The sequence below is a fragment of the Oryza glaberrima genome, chromosome 11, assembly GCF_000147395.1.
Source record: "Oryza glaberrima chromosome 11, OglaRS2, whole genome shotgun sequence".
In the NCBI taxonomy this organism is placed as follows: Eukaryota; Viridiplantae; Streptophyta; class Magnoliopsida; order Poales; family Poaceae; genus Oryza; species Oryza glaberrima.
In genome coordinates, this window is record NC_068336.1 from 6,194,049 (window position 1) to 6,215,254 (window position 21,206).

General features: G+C 36.2%; 1 protein-coding gene and 1 pseudogene across 1 annotated transcript; both read left to right on the forward strand.

Annotated features, from left to right (window-relative positions):
• The first annotated feature begins 6,860 nt into the window (after positions 1-6,860).
• Positions 6,861-13,322, forward strand: LOC127753802 (auxin-responsive protein IAA27). Its single transcript, XM_052279228.1, has 5 exons — positions 6,861-7,695; positions 10,990-11,327; positions 12,349-12,466; positions 12,825-12,886; positions 12,983-13,322. The coding sequence occupies exons 1-5, from the start codon at positions 7,235-7,237 to the stop codon at positions 13,033-13,035; spliced, it is 1,032 nt and encodes a 343-aa protein (XP_052135188.1). The 5' UTR covers positions 6,861-7,234; the 3' UTR covers positions 13,036-13,322.
• Positions 13,323-19,569: 6,247 nt separating this feature from the next.
• Positions 19,570-20,816, forward strand: LOC127754204 (putative auxin-responsive protein IAA29; annotated as a pseudogene).
• Positions 20,817-21,206: the final 390 nt, after the last annotated feature.

The following is a 21,206-nucleotide window of genomic DNA, read 5'->3' on the forward strand; positions in this document are numbered from 1 at the left end:
TTTTGGCCAATCCAGTAAAGATGGTTTCTCCATAGTGAATGTACCATTGTACCGTAACTTGTAAGATGAGTATAATTTAGTCACTTGTTTTTGTAGTAAATTGTTTAAGTGAGTCATTCACTTTATTTTAAGGTGCAAAGAAATGTGTTACATAAACTTGGCGTTTGTCAAACATGGTGTGTTTGTGAGCCGCACGACAATCTTGTGTTTTCTCAATTGAGCATTTTTCTTTATTTTTTTATTCAGTGTAAAAAATGCGTTTTAAGTACTACTAGAGTACTTTAGTGGTACCCCTCAATATTATAATATAGTTACCGACGTTCAAAATTTATCCAAAAATATACAATTTTTCTATCTGTGTCTCATCTCAACTAATTATAACCATCTCTCATTTAATTCCTCCACCCACTTTATTATTTCAACCAATCATGCAATTATCCTCTATTTAGTTTCACCTCTTCTTAATACCAATAAAAAACCATGAAGTGCTTATACTCCCTTCGTTTTTTAATAGAGGATGACGTTGACCTTTAAATACATGTTTAACTACTCGTCTTATTAAAAAAAATTGTGCAAATGTATAAGATATAAATCATGTTTAAAGTATTTTGATTGATAAAACAACTCACAACTTGCGTAAATTTTTTGAATATATAAGACGAATGATCACACTTGTGACAAAAAATCAACAATGTCATCTAGTAATAATTTGTTACATAGGAGCACACATATAGAATTGACCTAACCCAGTCAATCCCATATTCCTATGTACGTGGAGTATAACCAAACATGCAGAGCAGAGTTAGCATGCATGTGCAATTACTACATATAAACACAGATTTACACACAAAAGCTAACCTCGGCTGGCATAATTTCCCTGCTTTAAGCCTTTTTTTCTTACCCTAATGCACGGCTCAATTGCTCAGCTTTTGTCCTTAGGATCTGTAACACATTACGAAAGGTAATGCAGGCAAGAAAGAGGGCCGGCCCGGATAAAAGAAAAGGAAGAAAAAGTAGGGGAAAAAAAGTTTGCAAAAGATGGCCAGAAAAGAAAACAAAGTGGATCATCGCCATCATCTTGTTCTTGTACGCATGTCGCCTCGTGAATATAGCCTCTCACTAATCTCTCTCTTGACTGCCTCCAGCTTAGCTTAAAAGTGGCCAGACAGCCAGCTGGTACATGCTTAATATGTACTATCTTATTTTTAGTGTGGCCCTTTTCTAGCTAAGCTGAATTATTTGTTTTTCACTTGGAAATTGGTTCTGGGTATCTCATTATATTGTAGAGCTTGTCTCACAAGCTTTAACGAGTTCTTATGTGATGTCTTTCATGATAGCTAAAAGATATCGTATAATCATCGTTATCAGCAGCTGATTAGGGGTTCCCAGTTGCAATTAGTGCATGCTCATGACAATAATTATATGTGTATGTAAGTATAGACTGCACCTCTTTCCATGTGCCTCAAGATATATAAAATATTGAGTTTCTTGATCAGAATTAGGGGTTTCACAAATTTTTTTAAAAAACCCAGTGAAATAGGGAAGTGATATTTGGGGACTGAATTATGAAATTACTTGTGGTCAATATATATATAATTAATCCAACTTATGTTTCACTAAATCTTTGGTGGGCGATTCATTTATTTTATTTTTGACAAGTACAAAGGGTGCAAGCATGCATGCTATATATAAAATAATCAGAGCTCCTTAAGTTTTGGAGCACATGCACGGCTGGATTGGATAAACATACATGATATGAGAATGACAATAATTCAATTAATTTTTTTTCATGATGCTACACAAAGAGAATGCTTGGATTGTTCTGTCTATTGAATAGACTCTATTCACGTTTGATGATCAAATACGCATGGAGGAATATATCATAAAGTTGATACAGAGAGACATCCGGAGACAACCTTCACAAGTAAGGTGGACATGTCCAGATAAAATCCAATTCAGCTTCTTCAGAAACGTTGTCTTCGAATTTGCATATCTCTTCTCCCTCCGTATTTTAATGTATGACGCCGTTGACTTTTTAACAAACGTTTGACCTTTCGTCTTATTCAAAAAATTTATGTAATTATCATTTATTTTATTGTGACTTGATTTATCATCAAATATTCTTTAAGCATGACATAAGTATTTTTGTATTTGCATAAAAAATTTGAATAAGACGAATAGTCAAACGTTGGTTAAAAAGTCAATGGCGTCATACATTAAAATACGGAGGGAGTACATAATATGTGTGAGTTGTTCAATAGTTCTTCCTTTGGTTTCAAATACTATATGGCATCATTGATTTTTTTCTCAAACTTGGACCAACAATTTTTATTCAATTACATAATTAGTTAAGTAGAGTGAAAAAGTACCACTAGATATATTATAAAAATTCCTTTCAGCGTGCCTTGTATGTTTTCTATTTGCACAAATATCTCTAGAAAAGACAAATGATCAAACGAGTTAGAAAAGGCAAAAACGATGCAGTTGATTGAAACTTTGTAGCTTGTGCATAATTTTACCATAAATCCAGTTGTACCTCGAGATTCTTTTTATGCTTGCCAGAATTACCTCAAACATACGTAGTTTGGTGTGTTATGATAGCCCCATAGCTAATTAGCTTATCAGCTGTAACAAAAATGTAGATTTTGAAGCTTACTTTTGAAGTTGATTTTAAGGTTTTTCATCATAGTTTTGTTTTTAGCATTGGCTTTTAAATCACTAAGAACATCTATATATAAAAAAAAACTCTACTCATAAAGTATTTTTGTTGCTTCGTTCTTTTTATTCCTTTTTGGTTGCAAAGAAATATAGAAGTTTTCATTTATGATTAAATTTGTAGTTTTACGAAATTTACTACTCTACATAATTTAGAAGCTAGCACACATAAGTTCTTCTGAAAGGAATATTAATTGTTCTACTCAATATGTAAGGCTCATCATAGAGAGCAGGTGTAATACACATGCAAATGTACGTTGATGCCCTAGCTAAGTAGCTAGTGCAATTGTTCTATATATGATGCCCTCTCTTGATCATTCCGTTGGGTGATGATCCGACATATCATGACCCAAGTGTGCAACGCCGCATCATTTCCACACGATCTAAGCTGACCAAATTCACAAATATGGACTCTCACTCGAGTGGCGAGCATAGTGGATCATCGTTTCGAATCGATCGAAGTGATTGCATGCTTTGATCCCTATATTCCTCTTTAGTTGTTTCGTCGCATCGATATACATTGAGCTAACTCTAGCTAGACTGTATGTCATCACTAGGTCTGTTTAACTTGGTTTATAGTTACATGGTTTGTTATCACTAGGCTCGGCCTTCGCCTTGTCCATCAGCAAGACGGCTGCATTAGCGCCGCCCTCATGTGTCTCGGCTGCGTGCTTGTGGCTGACTTTGGCACCACGGCGCATCGGGCCCTCTCCGACACCTCGACTGCACATGGGCCTCCTTTGGCACCTGCTCTGGCTCCAGCCATACCTTCCTCCTCAACAGTGTCGCTCGTGCTAGCCGCCGTAGCCGCCATGACCATGGCAACCGAGGCCCTCTCCTCGGCCTTCGCTTCTGCACCCACCTTAGTTACCTCTGCCTCCACAACCTCCTCCGCTGCCCTCCTCATCATGGGTCTCGTCATCGTCCTCCTCCTCAGACGACGGTTCCTTGTCGGAGTCCTTTTGTGAGGACCTATTGTACTAGGGATAGAGGTCACTATTCCATTCATCTTTACGCATTTCGCCTAGCAATGCTGGCAGTGATAACGATGACAAGAAATCATTGGTGGTGTCCCGCCATTGTTCTCCTCCTCCTCATCCTCCTTGTTGGTGGTGATATACTAGGGCTAGCATGACGAGTCCGCTATTGTTAGAGAGAATGGAGAAACATGGAGATTGTGGAGAGTGAGAGCAAGTCCAGAAAACCCCTATTCCCCTCTATTTATTGGAAAATGGAAGCAGAGTAGGAGGTAAGGAGATGCAGCGTGGTAGTGGAGGACGTGACCGAGGTCCGGTAGTTCATCTTTTGAGGAGTTCACGCGATAACCGATGGTAGAGGATGTAGTTGAAGCAGTGGCGTGAGAAAGACAAAAATATAAGGCATAAGCGGGCTTTTAAGAACACTGCCTAGAAACTCTCATAGATATGGGTGGGCATCTTAACTGCGCCGCACATGTGAATAAACCGATTTTGTAGGCAGAGTCTTAGGACTACTGCCAACAAAAATTGCATTAACACGGGCGTCCGTTTAAGATAGCCGACCGTGAAAATTTTTCTATCTATGCAGGCAGCCGTCTTAGCCAGCCTCACGTGTTATTTTGTTTACACAGACAGTTCTTGATCCCTCTAGAATGATAAACTTAAAGTAGATAGTTTGCATTTTAGTCCACCTATGAAATTAAGGCTAGGGCCAATAAAAATCGTTTTCCTACTAGTGTTATAAGAGGCATGAAACCATTTTTTTTCTTGATATTGGCAGCATTCGGCATAGCACTTGATAGTGTAGATATAGTTGTGTAGCCTGGCCTGCCATTGAACATGCTCGGAGTTGGCTCTGCCGCTGCATTTATCTACATCTATCTAGTCAGACAAACAACATCATATAAGATTTCTTGTTGCCATTGGATATGTGTATAATGCCATATTATATAATGGTAACCAGCTTCATTGTTTTTGTATGTCTAGACCATTTATATTTTTCCTATTTTTATACAACATAAATGCCATTATTTTTCATAGTAGATATCTATACTCCTTTAAAAAGACCTCAATGGTGGTTGTAGTGAATATGTCACTTCACTTACTCTAATTGTCATTTTTTAAATATTACCTCTTGAAATTCTTAATATTGTAAAACAAATAAATCTAAATGGTAGCCACATATAAAATTAAATTAAGGTGAGTTTATAGTATTCTCTATAGCCAAAAGGTGGGCAACATATTTCATTAAAAATATGCTTTAAGTTGTTTAGGTAATATTGTAATACTTTTCATTTCATATGTAGCAAAGAAGGGCATTTAGCTAGCTAGTAATAATAAATATCTATAACAGTACAATTTCAAATATGTTCCTTCTAGATCTTGGAAACTTGTAAGTTGTAACATTTATTTTATGAAACCTTACAACATTATTTATTCACGATGTAAGAGACAACTGAATTAGAAGGGACGATCGACAGGGGAAAAATCCAAAATTTGGGTTTTAGAGAGAAACATTGTCACTTGCTTTAATTACAAGAGAAGAGTAGAACACCGAATATATAACTAGATAGTAGATCAACATACAAATCCCCTCTATTCCATAAAAACCAAATCTAGTGTGGGACGTAATATATATTTCTAGTACTGCAAATTTGAAAAGTGTGTCACATCCCGTTCTATATATGCTTGTTTTTTTATGGAACAAATGTAGTAGATCTCATGATGTACAGTGAGAACATCAATATCTCATTAAAAAAAGTTGGTGAGTAGGCTGGGAATATGCTTCCATTATCAAAAGAAAAGGCCAGCGCAAAGAACTATCACCATCGGCAATTAATTAAGTGCATTTTTCCACATATACAGAAAACTTATTCCTCCATGAGATTGGTTAATTGATATATATATGCGCCGGCCATATATATCCCATTCTCATCCCATCTCTAGACTCTCATCTAGGGGACTAATCATTAACAATTGCCGGCTTATATATGTTAATTAATTTGTAGCTACACACACTCATTACAAACACGTGCAATAATCACCACACCGTATCCTAACTAAAGGATCACAAAGGACAACAAAGGTCTTCAAGAACCTAGAACAATATATATTTTCCATACATATAGAATTACAAGATCAGATTAGCATGCAACGTCCATCACACGATTATATATATATATATGGCCATAAACAAAGTTCAGGAATCAAGAACCAAACCATTAAAATACTATTTTCCAGATCATCTCTTTTTGTAAAAGATATATGAAATCTTGTTGGAAAATTGAACATCTACAGTAGACTATATATAGCTAGTAGTGAGTGCATGCATGCACATATATATGCAGGTATATGTGTAGTATGATCATATCATATCTGTGCATATGTATTGGAGCTCTCCCATTTGGAAATTCCCGGTGCAAAGTTGGGGTTGCAAGCAATAATTAAAGGGGAATGGACAACAAGTACTGCACCTTGGTGGAGGAGATGATGGCTTCATCCCCACCACGAGCCAGCTAGCTCCATGCACATCCATGGCAGCCAAGAAAACACAATCACTCCCAAAAATTAGATGCAAATTAAAGGAGCTTGTTCCTGGTACATATACATATGCTGAGATTTCCAGTACAGTGTATTTCAAGAAGATACAAATAACCTTAATTAATTGTGTTAATTCTGTACACAATATTAGAGAGAAATTATTTATGTTTAGTGCAGATAAATTATTTTTAAAGACAAATTGACAAAAACAATCGTGAGGAAAATTAGTATTAATTTTAATCATGGAACATTTAAATTCTTGTATCGTTATATTTTTAATTGCATGAGCCTATTTTTTTTTATGTATTTAACATTAAATTAAGCTTGCTAGCGTGTGGAATATATTTTCGATGTAGAGGTTGGATTTATTTTTTTTCTAAAAAATAGTATAGCTCGCATTATGGTGTTAATTAATTATATTATAATAATTCTCTCAATTTGTCGCCTACTTCCAGTTCCATTTGTATTCATGTCACCAATATCGTCGTGTTGCTGGCATTTTTTTGTCCCTGAGCTTTTAGTTGTATTGTAGCCGTCCCCGTATAAGAAACAACAAAGCGTGATTGATGGCTATCTAGGTACATATAAAACAACATGATGGAACCACAACCCTAGCATGGTCACACACATATGGCATCTACATCTCCCAACCTTGCACACATCGATCATCATACTCCCATCCTTTTACACAAAATCTTGTATGAAATCATTGCTAGCTAGCTAGCTCCTCCCATCTCTCTCTCTTTTGCCCACACTCTTTTCACATCTATGTATCTATATAGCTACATATATATATGCACACATCTCCATTGATCTCTCATCAACCACTAGTGCACCATCTTATATTCTTCCTACATATTCATTCTCCCCACAACAACAACTAACACTACTCACTCTTCATTGCTTTTTTTTTCTCTCTCTAGCTAGCTAGCTTGCTTCTACTTCTTCTTCATCTTGATCTTGAAACTAGTCTTATCAATCTGAGGAATTAATCCATCATTATGATGAATCTTATATCATTTGAAACACCTCCTCTTGGGAGGAGTCAAGATGGCGGCGGCAGCAGCATCACTGCTGCTACAACCACTATCAACAAGGCAAAGGAAGCAGCAAGCCATCTTGACCTCAGCCTCGGCATCTCCTTGTCACACGGCGGCGACGCTGGCACCAAGGCCAGCAGCTGCTGCTACGGCGGCGGCGGCGGCGGCGGCGGCGACGGCGGCGGCTGCATGGGCAGTGGCATGCTCACTGCAGGAGTTCTTGGCGTTGGGCATGGGGGGAGTAGCCATGACAATACTACGGCGAGCGGCGGCGGCGGCGGCAGCTGGACGGCGGCGTTCATGCCGAGCCCGACGGGATTCATGCACCCGTGGAGCCTCGCCGCCCGGCAGCAGAAGGCCGCCGCCGAGCAGGAGCGGAGCGGCGTCGCGAGGCTGCCGCCGGCGACGACGTACATGCCAAGGTGAGACTGAGATATACTTCACTATATTTTACTGATTAACTAAAGTGTTAGTTAAAATTATATGTACGTTGGACAGAGCTGAGTGTAGAGTTACAGTAAGATTCAGTTTAATTGTAGCAGCAAATAAAGTACATTAATATATACGTGCATGAATGTACACATGATGCATCTGCATGGTTGAGACTTGAGATTGAGCCAAAATGTAGTTTTTTTTTGTTCGGCACTGCAAACCTAGCTGAAGTGCTAATTAAACACATCGATCTAAAATGTTCTAGAGATGGGCATGCATGTAACATATTTCAAAAGAGTGATCTTGCTGGAAACTACACAAATTAAATAGATATTTTTCTTGTGGCCCGTGTTGATCTTCTATGGACATTTGCTAATCACCTAAGAATATATATACTTCATCCTTTTCAGAGTATAATTAGTTTTGGTTTTTTCCTAAGTCAAAATTTAACTTCTTTAAGTTTAATCAAGCATATTGAAAAGTGTAACAATATTTATAACACCAAATTTATTTCATTAAATTTTTGTTATGTTTCTATAAATATATATTTTTTTGCATTCAAAATATTGCAACTACCTCTCTCCCAAAATATAACAACTTTTAGGTAGATGGGACATATTCTAGTACTATGAATCTGGATACCATATATCCACCGAAAAAATGTTATATTTTGAGACGGAGAGAGTACAGTTTTTCATAAACTTGGTATGTACTTGAAGAAATTTAATTTATGACAAAACCAACCCATCTTACATTCTGAAAATGGAGGGAGTATTATGTTTTCTCTTCAGTAATATATTGCTACTTGATTAGAGTATATTTGTGTAACCAAGATATAATCTAGTTCTACATACTTGAAGGGGAGAGCAGATTCTAATTGACCTACACGTACAACGAATGATTGCAATCATGAACATTTTGCACCACTCATAGTTAAGTATTTTGCAGATCCTCGTGGGGTTAGAACTACACATTTAGAAATGATTGCGAATAGATTCTCTTTTGTGTGCACGGAGGACTAGTTCATGGCATGCATGTAACGTCCATATGACAAGATCACTCTACTTGGTAGCACGGTGAATCTTTTTTTTTTCATACTAAAATTTAATCTAGCCTCTACATCTAGATGTATTCAGCCAATTAACACACCGGCCGGTGCATCACATATAGTACAGCATTTTAAGCAAAAGGAAACTTATATAAGTTTTACTTCCATTATAAAACTACTTGTATATATATATTTATATGTTCAAGTAATAAGATGAGATTGAAACGGTTAGTGCAATGAAGATAAAAATAATTTTCTCATGAGGTTTCAAGTTTAAGGATTGGCAATAGCATGTAAATATATATTTTTTTCTTTTATTTTACAGTAGTTTGCTATGGTTGCGGTACAATTTAGTGACTCTATAAAATATCTCTACTGTCTTATAGACATAAAAAATACCCCACAAAAACATTTTATAAACTACATTTTCGTATGTAGAGAGAATTCAACAAAAGTCACTTATGGGGCATTTGGAAAAATATGCCTATGCAGTATTAGAAAAATATCTCTATATAAGACATTTTTGTTGTTGTATTATTATGTTTAGCTCATGGTGCCTTTTATGTTCATAAATGGAAATGAAGAATGTTAGCTAAGGTTTACACTAATGCTATACTTCAAACAACTTTATCCTCTATACCTAGTCAAAATAAATTTGAAAAGAAACACACCACGTTAGCTCTTTGGTTTTGCATTTTCACTCTTTTTTCAAACAAAGATAAATATCTATTCTGATTGAAAAAACTGTTGTGTAAGTAATAGAAACAAGGAAATGTGTAATAGTCTTGTCAAGAAATTAAATTCGAATTTCCCCAACAGGTAACTGCGTGCACGTCTGTAAAATTAGCAGCCGTCAGGGCTAATCTTGATTCTGGCATTGATTTTTTACAAGAAAAAGTATGTAATTTCTCCATGTTTGAAGTATCTCCTTATTAGGAATTAAAACAAGGTAACACAACTGAAAACCTTATATATCCAGAGTGAATAGAATAAATATATTAGTGTATACACACACACACACACACACGAAAAGTATGCTTTCGGAATGCTAATGAGCTGGGCAGAGCTAGAAAACAATATAATCATGGATTTCGCTGGAGGTCGTCGGGGTCGGCTCACTCTGGCTGATGTACTGTAGCTCTCCACCCCTGCAAAATGAATGTGTAAAGAGATTTCTTACAGTCCTGCCATGCTTTGTAGTATTAATTTCCTGTAGCTGTAGGTACCTCGATACTAGAAGGGTACTACCAAGATATATTGTAATTAAATTTGTAAATAAACAAAAATATAAGAGATTTTGAGTGGATGTAACATATTATAGTACAACAAATCCGGACATACTCTCTAGCCAGATTTATTATACTAAAATATATCACATCCACCTAAAATATCTTATATTTTAAAACAGAGGGAGTACTCCATATGATTCTAATTGTAAGTTGGTTTAGATCGAGTTATCCACTCTTCTGCCATGCATATCTTTTTTTTCCTTTTATGCCCTTGCTAAATAATGTCACACTCTGTATAAATAAGGTATCACTTCCAAAGTATAATACTAGCAAAATCGTAGCACAATAAAATCATTTGAACATTTCTTAATTCATGTGCACTACTGTAAAACAACCTATATTTATTTGAGATTAGAGGGACGAGAAGAATACTAATAGTTCCTCTCCAAATTAAAGGGAAAAAGAAAAGGTGCATGCACAAAATGGTTGGGCCTACAAGAGGGGAATTTTCACTGCAGGGGAGCAGCAATGATGAGGGTAGCATGGATTGCTTGATTGTAGGCAGTGTAGTGCAGTCTTTTTGGTAAAACGACTTTTCTGTCTCTATATGGATGTGTGCTCTAATAATTGGACATCTGTGTGGTTGATGTGAACATATTTTTTTCCATTTAATTAATTCAGGAAAAAAAATTAGTTCATGCAAAAATTAAATTTAAGACAGAGAATTTGAATGCAAGGTTTTAAAAATCACTTGTTGCCCCTAGCAATGCCCATTTCAAGATGATTATTTGATGTTGTGCTGTTAATCTCTGGACCAATTTTACTCATGTCTACTTGTCCTTGAGTTGTACAAATATATTTGAAAGGAAAAAAATAATTTCATCCTAAAACATCTCTTTTAAATTAAAGGCTTCCATAAATACATTTGCTCATAGTACGTTGTGCTAAATTACTGCACAAAGTTGTTTTCTTTGACACTGAATATATATTTTTTCTGCAACATTTAGAGCTGCCGCGACCGTGATTTCACTGCCGGCGGCAGTTGGCTGGCCACCGGTGCACACATCCAGGCGTAACCTCGTTGCCACCATAAATAATGTCCTGAAACCCGACACTACTGCCGCCGTCAAGCCGGACAGACCGACACAAGCAACGGCGATGTTCGCCGCCGACGAAACCACGGCGGCGGCGGCGGCGGCGACCGAGGCCAGCAGGACATTGAACATGTTTGCCAAGGTGCACATGGATGGGTACAAGGTGGGCAGGAAGATCAACCTCAGGGCACACCGCAACTACGACTCCCTCTGTCGGGTCCTCACCAAGATGACTCATAATTTCTTCTGCCGTGAGTACCCTATATTTCTTTTTACTTTTTTTTTAATTACTGGATAGACACACACGCACACGTATCACTAGACTCGCAACACCACACTCACACCTCCACAAATACACTCCCTAATAAACGCTCTAATTAAGAGTTGAAAACCAGTGATATATCATGATCTCATTAAATTCTGAGTACCCCATATTTCAACTCTATCTACATAGTGCCTTGGTATCATATCTATCTGTTCTTTAACCCCATAGATATATAATATATACTCCAAGGGAAATAGGAAGAGTTAGTTATGTGTATGATTTAGGGTAGATACCAAACACATTAAAATGATTCTGGTCCCGTGACCAAGATAGAATTAATTAAAATGCAGACATGGCCCATGAATCGTATTATGTGACATGAGCAAACTAAACATAGTTTGGTCCCACCTCATAGAGTCATAGGTTTTGTCTTTTTAAGGAAGGTTAGAGCATGCTAATTGTTTAGGTCCAATTGAATTTACAGGTCACCCCTTGAGCAGTCAAACAAGTTCTTCAAACTCTGTAGTAATTTGTGCTAGTCCAACTAGCCTCTCAAGAGTTATTTGCTCATTTTTCTCCATTTGTTTGAATGAACATGTCACAATAATATCTTGCAACTCAATAGTTAATTTATATCTTGCATGTTTTTAGAAGAATCAACCATCTCGGCCCTCGTGATTACCCCATGATTGTGCTAGGTTTTAATTCATTTACCTTTAATTAACTATGCCATTGTAAGTTTTTCTAGTCTAGGTTTTTTTATAAATTAAATCAAATCTATTCTTCTATAGTAATTTGCATAAGCTCCCTACCCTTTTCGAAGGTTATGCGTACACGGAACATCCAACCTATAATGACTTGGCTAGAAATAATATCTAAGTAAAAAATGTTCCAAGTAATGAAGTGAATGCTATATTGCTTTTGGATTTTTTTTATTGTACTACTAATATAAGGTATTATAATGATTGTTCAAAACACTAAGTTCTTTTTCATTTCACAAAATTCAGCCGCAGATTATTCAAGCACAAATAAGGGAGAAGAAGATTGTGCTAAAAGTGACGAGTTCATATTTCTATATGAAGATTTTGAGGGCGACCGAATGCTTGTTGGCGATGTCCCATGGGAGTAAGTATTTTTGTTAAAATAATTGATAACTTTTTTATGCACTATTGTTGTTACAAAGTAATCCATCTCACTTAAGTTGTTGTCTCATGTACAAGTTATTGTTTCATGTTAATTTGTTACTTCACAAATGCCAACCATAATAATATCGAAAGTGTAATAAAATGTTTCTCGTATAAGGGTGCAATAACATTCTTGGGGCTCATGAGGGAAATATGTTACTATGTCTGACTCACTAGTTCATTAATATTGTTTGCACATTCATAATTAATAAGATGTAAAAGGAGAAAACCTTACTACACAATTAGTTTTCGAATATACAACAACTTTAAAATGCCCAAGTAACTGTGCAATTTTGTAGGTTGTTCCTTGCATCAGCAAAAAGGTTATACATCGCCAAAAACCCAGCACCCAGAAACAAAGGTACCTACAGACCTCTTGTCTGGATATGCATGCTGCTTCCAAAAGCTCCATATTGAAATGCTTCTTTTATGTGTTTGCTGTGCAATTACTTTGCAGAACATGCTGAAATCGCCAAAAGGAAAGAAACTGAAGATGCAATAGATAACTGAAGGCACCTGAAAAGCAAGTTGATCTCTGCATATACTACAATATGCACTTCTCATGATCTGACATATATAGCTCTCGACTTGTGCTGTTCATCTTGTATTATAATAAGCTATCTTCGAAGAGTAGGTTTATAATGTACGGATGCATGTTAAAATGCTTCTTGATCACTGTGCATACAATTTTGCGGGCATATTAGGTAAGTACTCTGAAAAATGTACTAGACACGGATTCAGTATGTCTACACAAAGTGGATAAGACTCGTCTAATAATTAACTACGTTCTTGCTTGCTATATTTTCCATCCTTTTAAGTTGCAGCTCTGTTATGTTATATGTTTGTACGTTCAAATAGTTGCATTGACTGTACAGTGTGTACCTCTGATTTATACCAAGACACAAATAAAATCTCGATTGACTGTACAGTGTGTACGTAAAAGTATATATTTTACAATAAACCATCAATCAAAATCATCGTCTACAATGTGCATCATACAACTATAATTAAATATTAAAACCATTAGCGTTTCAAACTTCACCTGAATTTAGAGAGGTTTTGGTGCAAGGTGGCTGTGATATTTTAATTTCTAAAATTACTAAATGACAATAACTGTTGAAGAAAAACATTATTGCACATTGGATCATGGAAACTAGTTATAGTAAATTAAAATTTATTTACCTCACGAAAAATGGTTTTTCTTTTAGGTCAATTTCTATTTTTTGCAAGCTAGTTATTCATTATTTTGGACTTAATTACAAACTTTTACATGTTACAAATAATTCAAAAAGCTTATCATAACGTTTATATATTTTTTCTAAGTCGCTTATTAATTTAAAATTTTAAAAACTGTACTCTCTCCGTTTCACAATGTAAGTCATTCTAGCATTTCCCACATTCATATTAATGGTAATAATATATATATATATATATATATATATATATATATATATATATATATATATATATATCTAGATTCATTAACATCAATATGTATATGGAAAATGATAGAATGACTTACATTATGAAACGGAGGAAGTATTAGCCTTTAGCTAAATCACCCTGTTAGCACCGAATTTCAGAAAACTACATGTACTTTTATCAATATGTCATAATACTACAGATTTAACACCATATTTTTCACAAAACTATATATTTAAGGTATCGTATCATAGCACTACGTATATAACATTAGCTTTATCACAAAACTGCAACTTTTGTAACCTCGATAGTGATATGAATATAAACTCTAAATCTGTACTTCTTTGATAACTTCACCACTAAATCTATAGTGTGTGATACGATGTTAAATCTGTAGTTTTGCCTTAAATTTAGTGTTAAATTTGTAGTTATGTGACATACATATTTAAATCTATAGTTTTCTGATAGTTTGGCCAAAGTATATGTAGTTTTTTGAAATTTACTCTAAATATGGACCAATGTTGAAAAATGAATGGCTTTAATAATTTGGGGACACAGTTTACAATTAAGAAGTTTTGGGTTGTTTTTCATACTTATGTAAAAGTTAAAGGTTGTAAGATGCCTCGTTAATTCATGCTACAAATAAATATTCAATACTTCAAATATTCACTTGATTTCGGTGATTGTAGGTTATATAAATATTGTGACAACTCTTCCAATTACTTGTTATTTACACCAAGTTTATCCAACTCGGTTAAATGTAATCACTTGTTATTTAATTTCTATTTTGTAAGGCAAATATCTTATAAAAAAATCCTTTGTGCGTTTCCGCTTTTACCTATATTTATAGAACTAGAAAAAAAATGCCCGTGCATTACAACGGGTAAAAGCGTTTTTTAGTGGTACAACAACTATTAGGAGCTGAAAAACAAATTGAAATATTAAGATCGCTATTAATTATAACTAAAAAAGTTAATGAAAATCCTTCCTTGGTTTTGGACCGATATCCCATTCATTCGTTCCTTTTTAGCTCCAATCCAGTCCGCTACCTCCCTCCACTCGGCCTGCCTCTCTACACGCAGCCCAAGAGTGGAACCGCAGGCCTAGCTAGCACAGCTGGCATCTTCAACCTCCGAATACGGTCCCATCACGTGCCCGTACGATGTCGGAGCCGATTCTTCCCATCAAATCTGGCCGAATACTCTCGATCTCCCAAAATTGGTTGAGGGCTTTTGATCCACACAATCTTCTTTTTCCGTTTTCCCCAAAATCGGAACAAATCCGCAAACTTCAGGGAAAAAGGCAAGGGAAGCTCGCTGGCCGGCCATCATTGAAAATCAATTAAATCTTGTAAATTAATGCCGAATTAAAAGGGGAAATCATGGTGGAAATAATGAGGAGGAGGGGGGAATTGATTTTTTAATCAATTGGAGGAGGAAACGTACGGTGAGGCAAATTGACATGGTGGCGACACTAGGGTTCGTCCCATGCAGGGCTGGAGGCGCGCTGTGAATGGGATTAGATGCACGGTGACGTGGGATGACGGACAGACAAACAATAAATTCCAGAATACTTATGTATTTTTTAAGTAGGTATAGATGTGTTTTTTTTACCACAAATCAAAATATAATAATTTCTCAAGCAAATATCTACTATACAATTTATTTGAGGTACACCCATTTTGTTTTAAAATAAACATATACATGCTAATTAATGCTCTAGAGTCATGAAAATATATTACCATCATAGCTTAACCTTAAAAATGTAAGTACTTTCTTTAGTTGTGTGGTGCAGATAAAGGTTATAAGATTATGGTTTTTAGTTTGTCCACCCGGTCATCCCTAGCTACATCCATATGATACTTTGGATATGATTCCCATGAGGTGAGATCCATTATAACAAGCATTGATAGCTATGCCTATATATGTCTCTTATTAACATTTCATCTATATTATCTATCTGGCTGCATCCCCCATTCCCATGTCGCCCAGGTGCGACCCAGGAGGTGATGCTTGACACCACGAAACACCACCGCACCAGTCCACCTCATCGGCGGCAGCAACACCGCCGCCGGCACTGCACCCTTTTCTCCTTCTGTCCTCTTCTTATTTTTCTTCCCTCTTCTTCCTCCTTTTTTTTTCCTTTCTCTCTCTCTCTTTCTTCTCCAGATCTAGATCCACCGGTGATCAGAGAGAGGAGCGCCCTATGGGGAGACTGGTCGGCCGATGGTTGGATCAATAGGGATGGCCTGTAGTGGCTACCTAACAGAGAGCCAACGCTTTTCATGACATTGGTGGTGGTGGAGGCTGGCTCATGCATATTATTAGGATAGCGACGGCACCAGCTCATGCAGGAAGCCGGCCGGTGGATATCCAATTGTTGGCTTGGCCCATGGAGCCGCCTAGGCAAAGAACCATGATAGCAACAAAGGGGATAATGACCAGTAGGACAGCTATCGGATGGCACGTATGGTGCCCGCCTTTTGGAAGGTTGAACTGCTCTCCGTTGCTGACTAGGCCTGCGGCATCTTGGCGGTATGGTGGTACATGGTGGCAGTGCGAGATAATTCCGCTTCTTCCTTCCCTACATCCACAGCCAGATCCATCAGCTGTAGGGGTGAAGCCAGGATAAATGGTCGATGGGGTCACTACTAACTGGTGTTTTTGATGCACCATTAGCTCTGCTAGAATTTTCTCCATCAGATGGGGTATTTTTCTTTCGACGAATTGCTCTATATTTTGAAGAATCATTACCGCTAGCTATTTTCTATCTATTGCTTGCTATAGTATCTTTCCTAATTGTTAATTATGCTTTAACAAAACATTGTCACTAGAAATTAAGAGTGGTACGAGAGGTACACAGGAAATTGTTGGGGTCGACTGACCCCGATGGATGGCTATAGCATCACACTTGGTCAACAAAAAGCAGAGGCAGCAGCGGTTGCAAGATAGAGCTAGATCCGCCCCTTCCCTCCCTCTTTTGCTTGGCCATGTGTGATGGGGAGCCCCACGAGGAGGGCTGAGTTGCTCAGTGCTTTGGAGGAAGGCCAGAGAGTGGTGGTATTGGTGCTGATGATGTCTGAGTGTGGTTTTTGTGATAGAGTTTATAGAGCAACATATGACCGATTTCTGGCTGGACGATTCAAACATCAAAGTTTCTAAGTAGACAAGCGATGTGGCAGGTTGTTACTACACAAGGATTCAACAATGACATAGAATAAGATTTGTAGTTTTTTAGCTTTCTTTCTTAGTCTTTTATCGTTCTTTCTTTCTTTTTTCGTTATGTTCCTCAGTCATGAGACTTAGTCTAAGTACTCTTGCCTGTCACATTTGGCTGTGTATATCCATTTGAGGATATAAAAGTCAGATTTCTATTTATTATCCCCAAAAAACATGCTTTTAACACTAGATAACCTACACCTCAATCTAGTAGTGTTTTCTAAGATAGTGGAGTATGGTACACATAGTTTGATTTTTGTTGGGAAGAAGCACACTAGACAATTTGGGTGTTCTTTGTGGCAAAGCTGTAATTTCCAGATTGAATCAGCAGAAATGTCATCAAGGTATGACATATGACACACCAATTCTAGTTATATCTTCTTTTAATTTCCTGAGATAATGCAATATGGTACATGCATAGTCTTACCATTGTGAGGTAGAAAGCCAACCAGAAGGGTGGGGACGGGAGAAGGTTGGAGGTGGTGTACTTTTGGTGGTAAGATAATCTCCGGATTAATTTGATTCAATATAAGTTATGTCAAAGTATGACAGCAAATGTTGCAATTACATATTACAGATGGCAAACTATATCGAGCCTCTTCAAGAAGGACTTCAGTGATGCAAAGGTTCTTATATTTTCCATGCTTCTTCTCTCTACATCTTCTTCTTGTTTACTAGCATAGTACCATATCATAGCTCTCTTTAGAATACTCATAAATTTGAGGATAGACATAGTAAATCGTGGATCCCAATGATATGATATAATTACATATTTTGATGCTATTGTTGTTGCTATCTGACACATCTACTTGATTTGGTTTTTCTTCATATAGTTGCATATGTTATTTACCTTGAAACCCACTAGGTTGACTTTATCAAATTAATTGATTGTTATAATCATGTAGATTAGCTATGATCATTTCTAGATATTGTACTTAATGTATGGAATAACTTGAACATCATTTTTTAAGATGTATATTACCACACTATTTCTATACTTGTTTCATATTTCTCTTAATAAGTCATATGACTCATACATTTTTTGACAAAACATATGGCTCATACATCATACTCTTTATAAATTATGACGCAACATAATCATATATATCTACATTTGCATTCAATGCTATTTACATATAATCAATTTTATTGTTCTATTTTGTTTCATTGAGATGTGAGGTTGTGCCCTCTCCAAAAAAAATAAGTACCATACTTTGAAAGCGTTGATTTAGCCAAGGTGGGATTGTCTCATGCTACATGTAGGAAGTGTTGAATTTAATCACTATAATAAAAGGGAAATTTAAAAACTACATAAGAATACATGATAATTTCTTCGCATTTAATCACTACCGAAAGAAGGCATAAGTAATATTGCTCCAGAACAGTGCATTACCCCTATAAACACAAATTTCTAGACTACTAGACAAATCATAGTGTGTCAACATATCTAGAAAGAATTCAAGGGAAAGGACTTGTGAAAAATCCAAAAGATATTGTTTTATCAAAAGGATAGAACACATGTAACCAATACTGTATTCATGAAAGTCAATAATTGATATATATACCATAAATGCAATATACACACAAATTTGCAAACCAAGATATGTTGTTGTATTATTTCAAAAACACATTTATTGTTGGGGATAGATTTGCATCCCTCTATAAATCAATGAATACTATATTGTTAGTCACACGCATACACATCTCCCCCAATTAATAGTTTACACAAAAAAATCCAATCAAACCCATAAATGTTTTGATTTTACCTTTGGTTCCAATACTTGTTCAGTTTGGGGATTATGGAAACTTCTATGATGACCACCTCATCCTTCATATGATGTGAAGTTGTTTGGATTTTTTTTGGTTCCATATTTCTGACACTAGGAGGATATATGCACCTCCAGAATACAAATTAAAAATTATGTGAAGCATTAACTTTAGGAAGATGATGATCATGGAATAGCATGTATTTGACTCTAGTTTCCACTTTAGAAATTCAAAGTGTAGAGTTGCAAGTGTAAAATGAGCTTTATAGATAATTCCTGAAATACTATAGTTTCCAAGGATGGAAGTGCAACAAGTATAGGTGCACCTCCTTTTAAGATAATAATAGATGAACTTTTTAAATCCTTAACTCTGTTATCCCTGCACTGTAGTATAAATACCCATGTTGGCAGACCAATAGGTATACCTATTGTGGTCAGTTTTCATAAAGTTTAAGTATTATAACGTAGGCAACACGCACAAGATCTTTCATTTTTGTTCCTCTTCAATTTTGTTTCTCCCACTAAATTCCATATTATGTTTCTGTCTCTAATATAATACAAGTTATTCGATCTAACAACTACATTTTATATTGGTCTCCTTCCAGAGAACATATCAGGATTGATCTCTGATGGGTAGGATGAAGGATAGGAATGCTTCTGCTGGGCCAGAGGTGAAGCTTGCAGGATTGTCACCATCAAGGTTTGTGAAGGTCTTCATGCATGGGGAACCCTTTGGGAGGAAGATCAATTTGGCCATCCATAAGCTCATTTCCTTAAATTGCATCCATATACATAATAAATGGTCTGTTCATAAAGTTGTTTGTGCATAAAACATAAATGGATATGTAAGTGCGAATCACATTGGAGAAATGATGCATGTTGGATCTAATAGATTGATTATACTTGTTTTCATGAAGCAGATCTTAGCATGAATATAGCTTGGGAAATTAATTTATCAGTTTTACAATCAAAATATATGCATCTCAAATTCCTTTTTTTTAATTCACCAAGCTAGCTAGATTGTGTTCCAATTTGATTTGTTGGGGTGGTCGGCAAATTAATACTTCTTGAAGATAGAGGAACAAATTACATCTTATTTACAAGTTATAAACAAGTATAAAATTATGGAATACAGTATCAATCAACCATGAATTGATTATGACACAATAATACAAGCAATCTCAGACACAACAAAACAACCTTGAATTATTTTGTTGTTAACTCTTCATCAATTTCTTAGTGTCACCATTTGAACTTGAAGGCTTTGTGAACAATGAAGAAGATGGTGCCATAGATAATGACTTTGATCTCCTGTACGATGACATGGATGGTGTTCGTTACTTACTTGGTGAAGTCCCATGGGAGTAAGTTCTTTCATCTTAATCCATGAATTTTTTATTTGTTTCTTATCTTGAACTTGATAATCATATTAATTGTGACTAAAATAGTAACAATTTAAACTATATTACAGGGTTTTCACCATTACAGTCAAAAGGATCTACATTGTTCCTGCAGAACAACAGAATGGTGTGTGAAAAACATATTACTACTTAATTTCATCCATTTGTTCCTATACTACCCCGTCCATACCAGCAAAATCTCAAAACAGCATAGTAGTAATTATGATTCTTGGAAATATAGAATGTATTTTATCTCACTATTTTGGAGGATGTCTTAATTACTGCCTTCTATTTAAAATTAATGCCAATTAGTGGTTGCAGAAAATGAATATCAGGAGGAGGAAGAGGACAACGCGGCTGCTGCTGCTACTGCTGACGAAGATGTAGATGGAAATGGAGCTGCTGCTGACGATGGCGCTGCTGCTGCAGTTGACAATGGAGATGACCATGGCTACACAAGCAACGATGACCCAAGCTTCGACTAAGGCTAAAGGCCATATATCGCAAGCATACCTGCAACAGTGTCATCCAATCTATCTCCAATAATCAATTCTTAGTCCTTTTTTTAGTCCCATATAGATATATATGTTGCTACCATCCTCCATTACCCTTTGTAAGAAATGAACTAAGCTAAGATTGTACGATTTAATTATAACATCTAAGTGCTGAAAAGGCATCGGTTAAGGAAATTAAGCATTGCATGCAGTAGGTAATCAGATCACCAGTGCCTTAGCTTAATATCGTTCCTTGTGCCATCTTAGTCCTCTTGCGAAAGGGCAATAACCTGAGTAGCATCCCAAGGTCCTAAGTTTAAATCTCCATAGAAGCGAATTTCAGATTAGATTGTTTAAGTGGCTAAGTTCCTAATTTAAAAT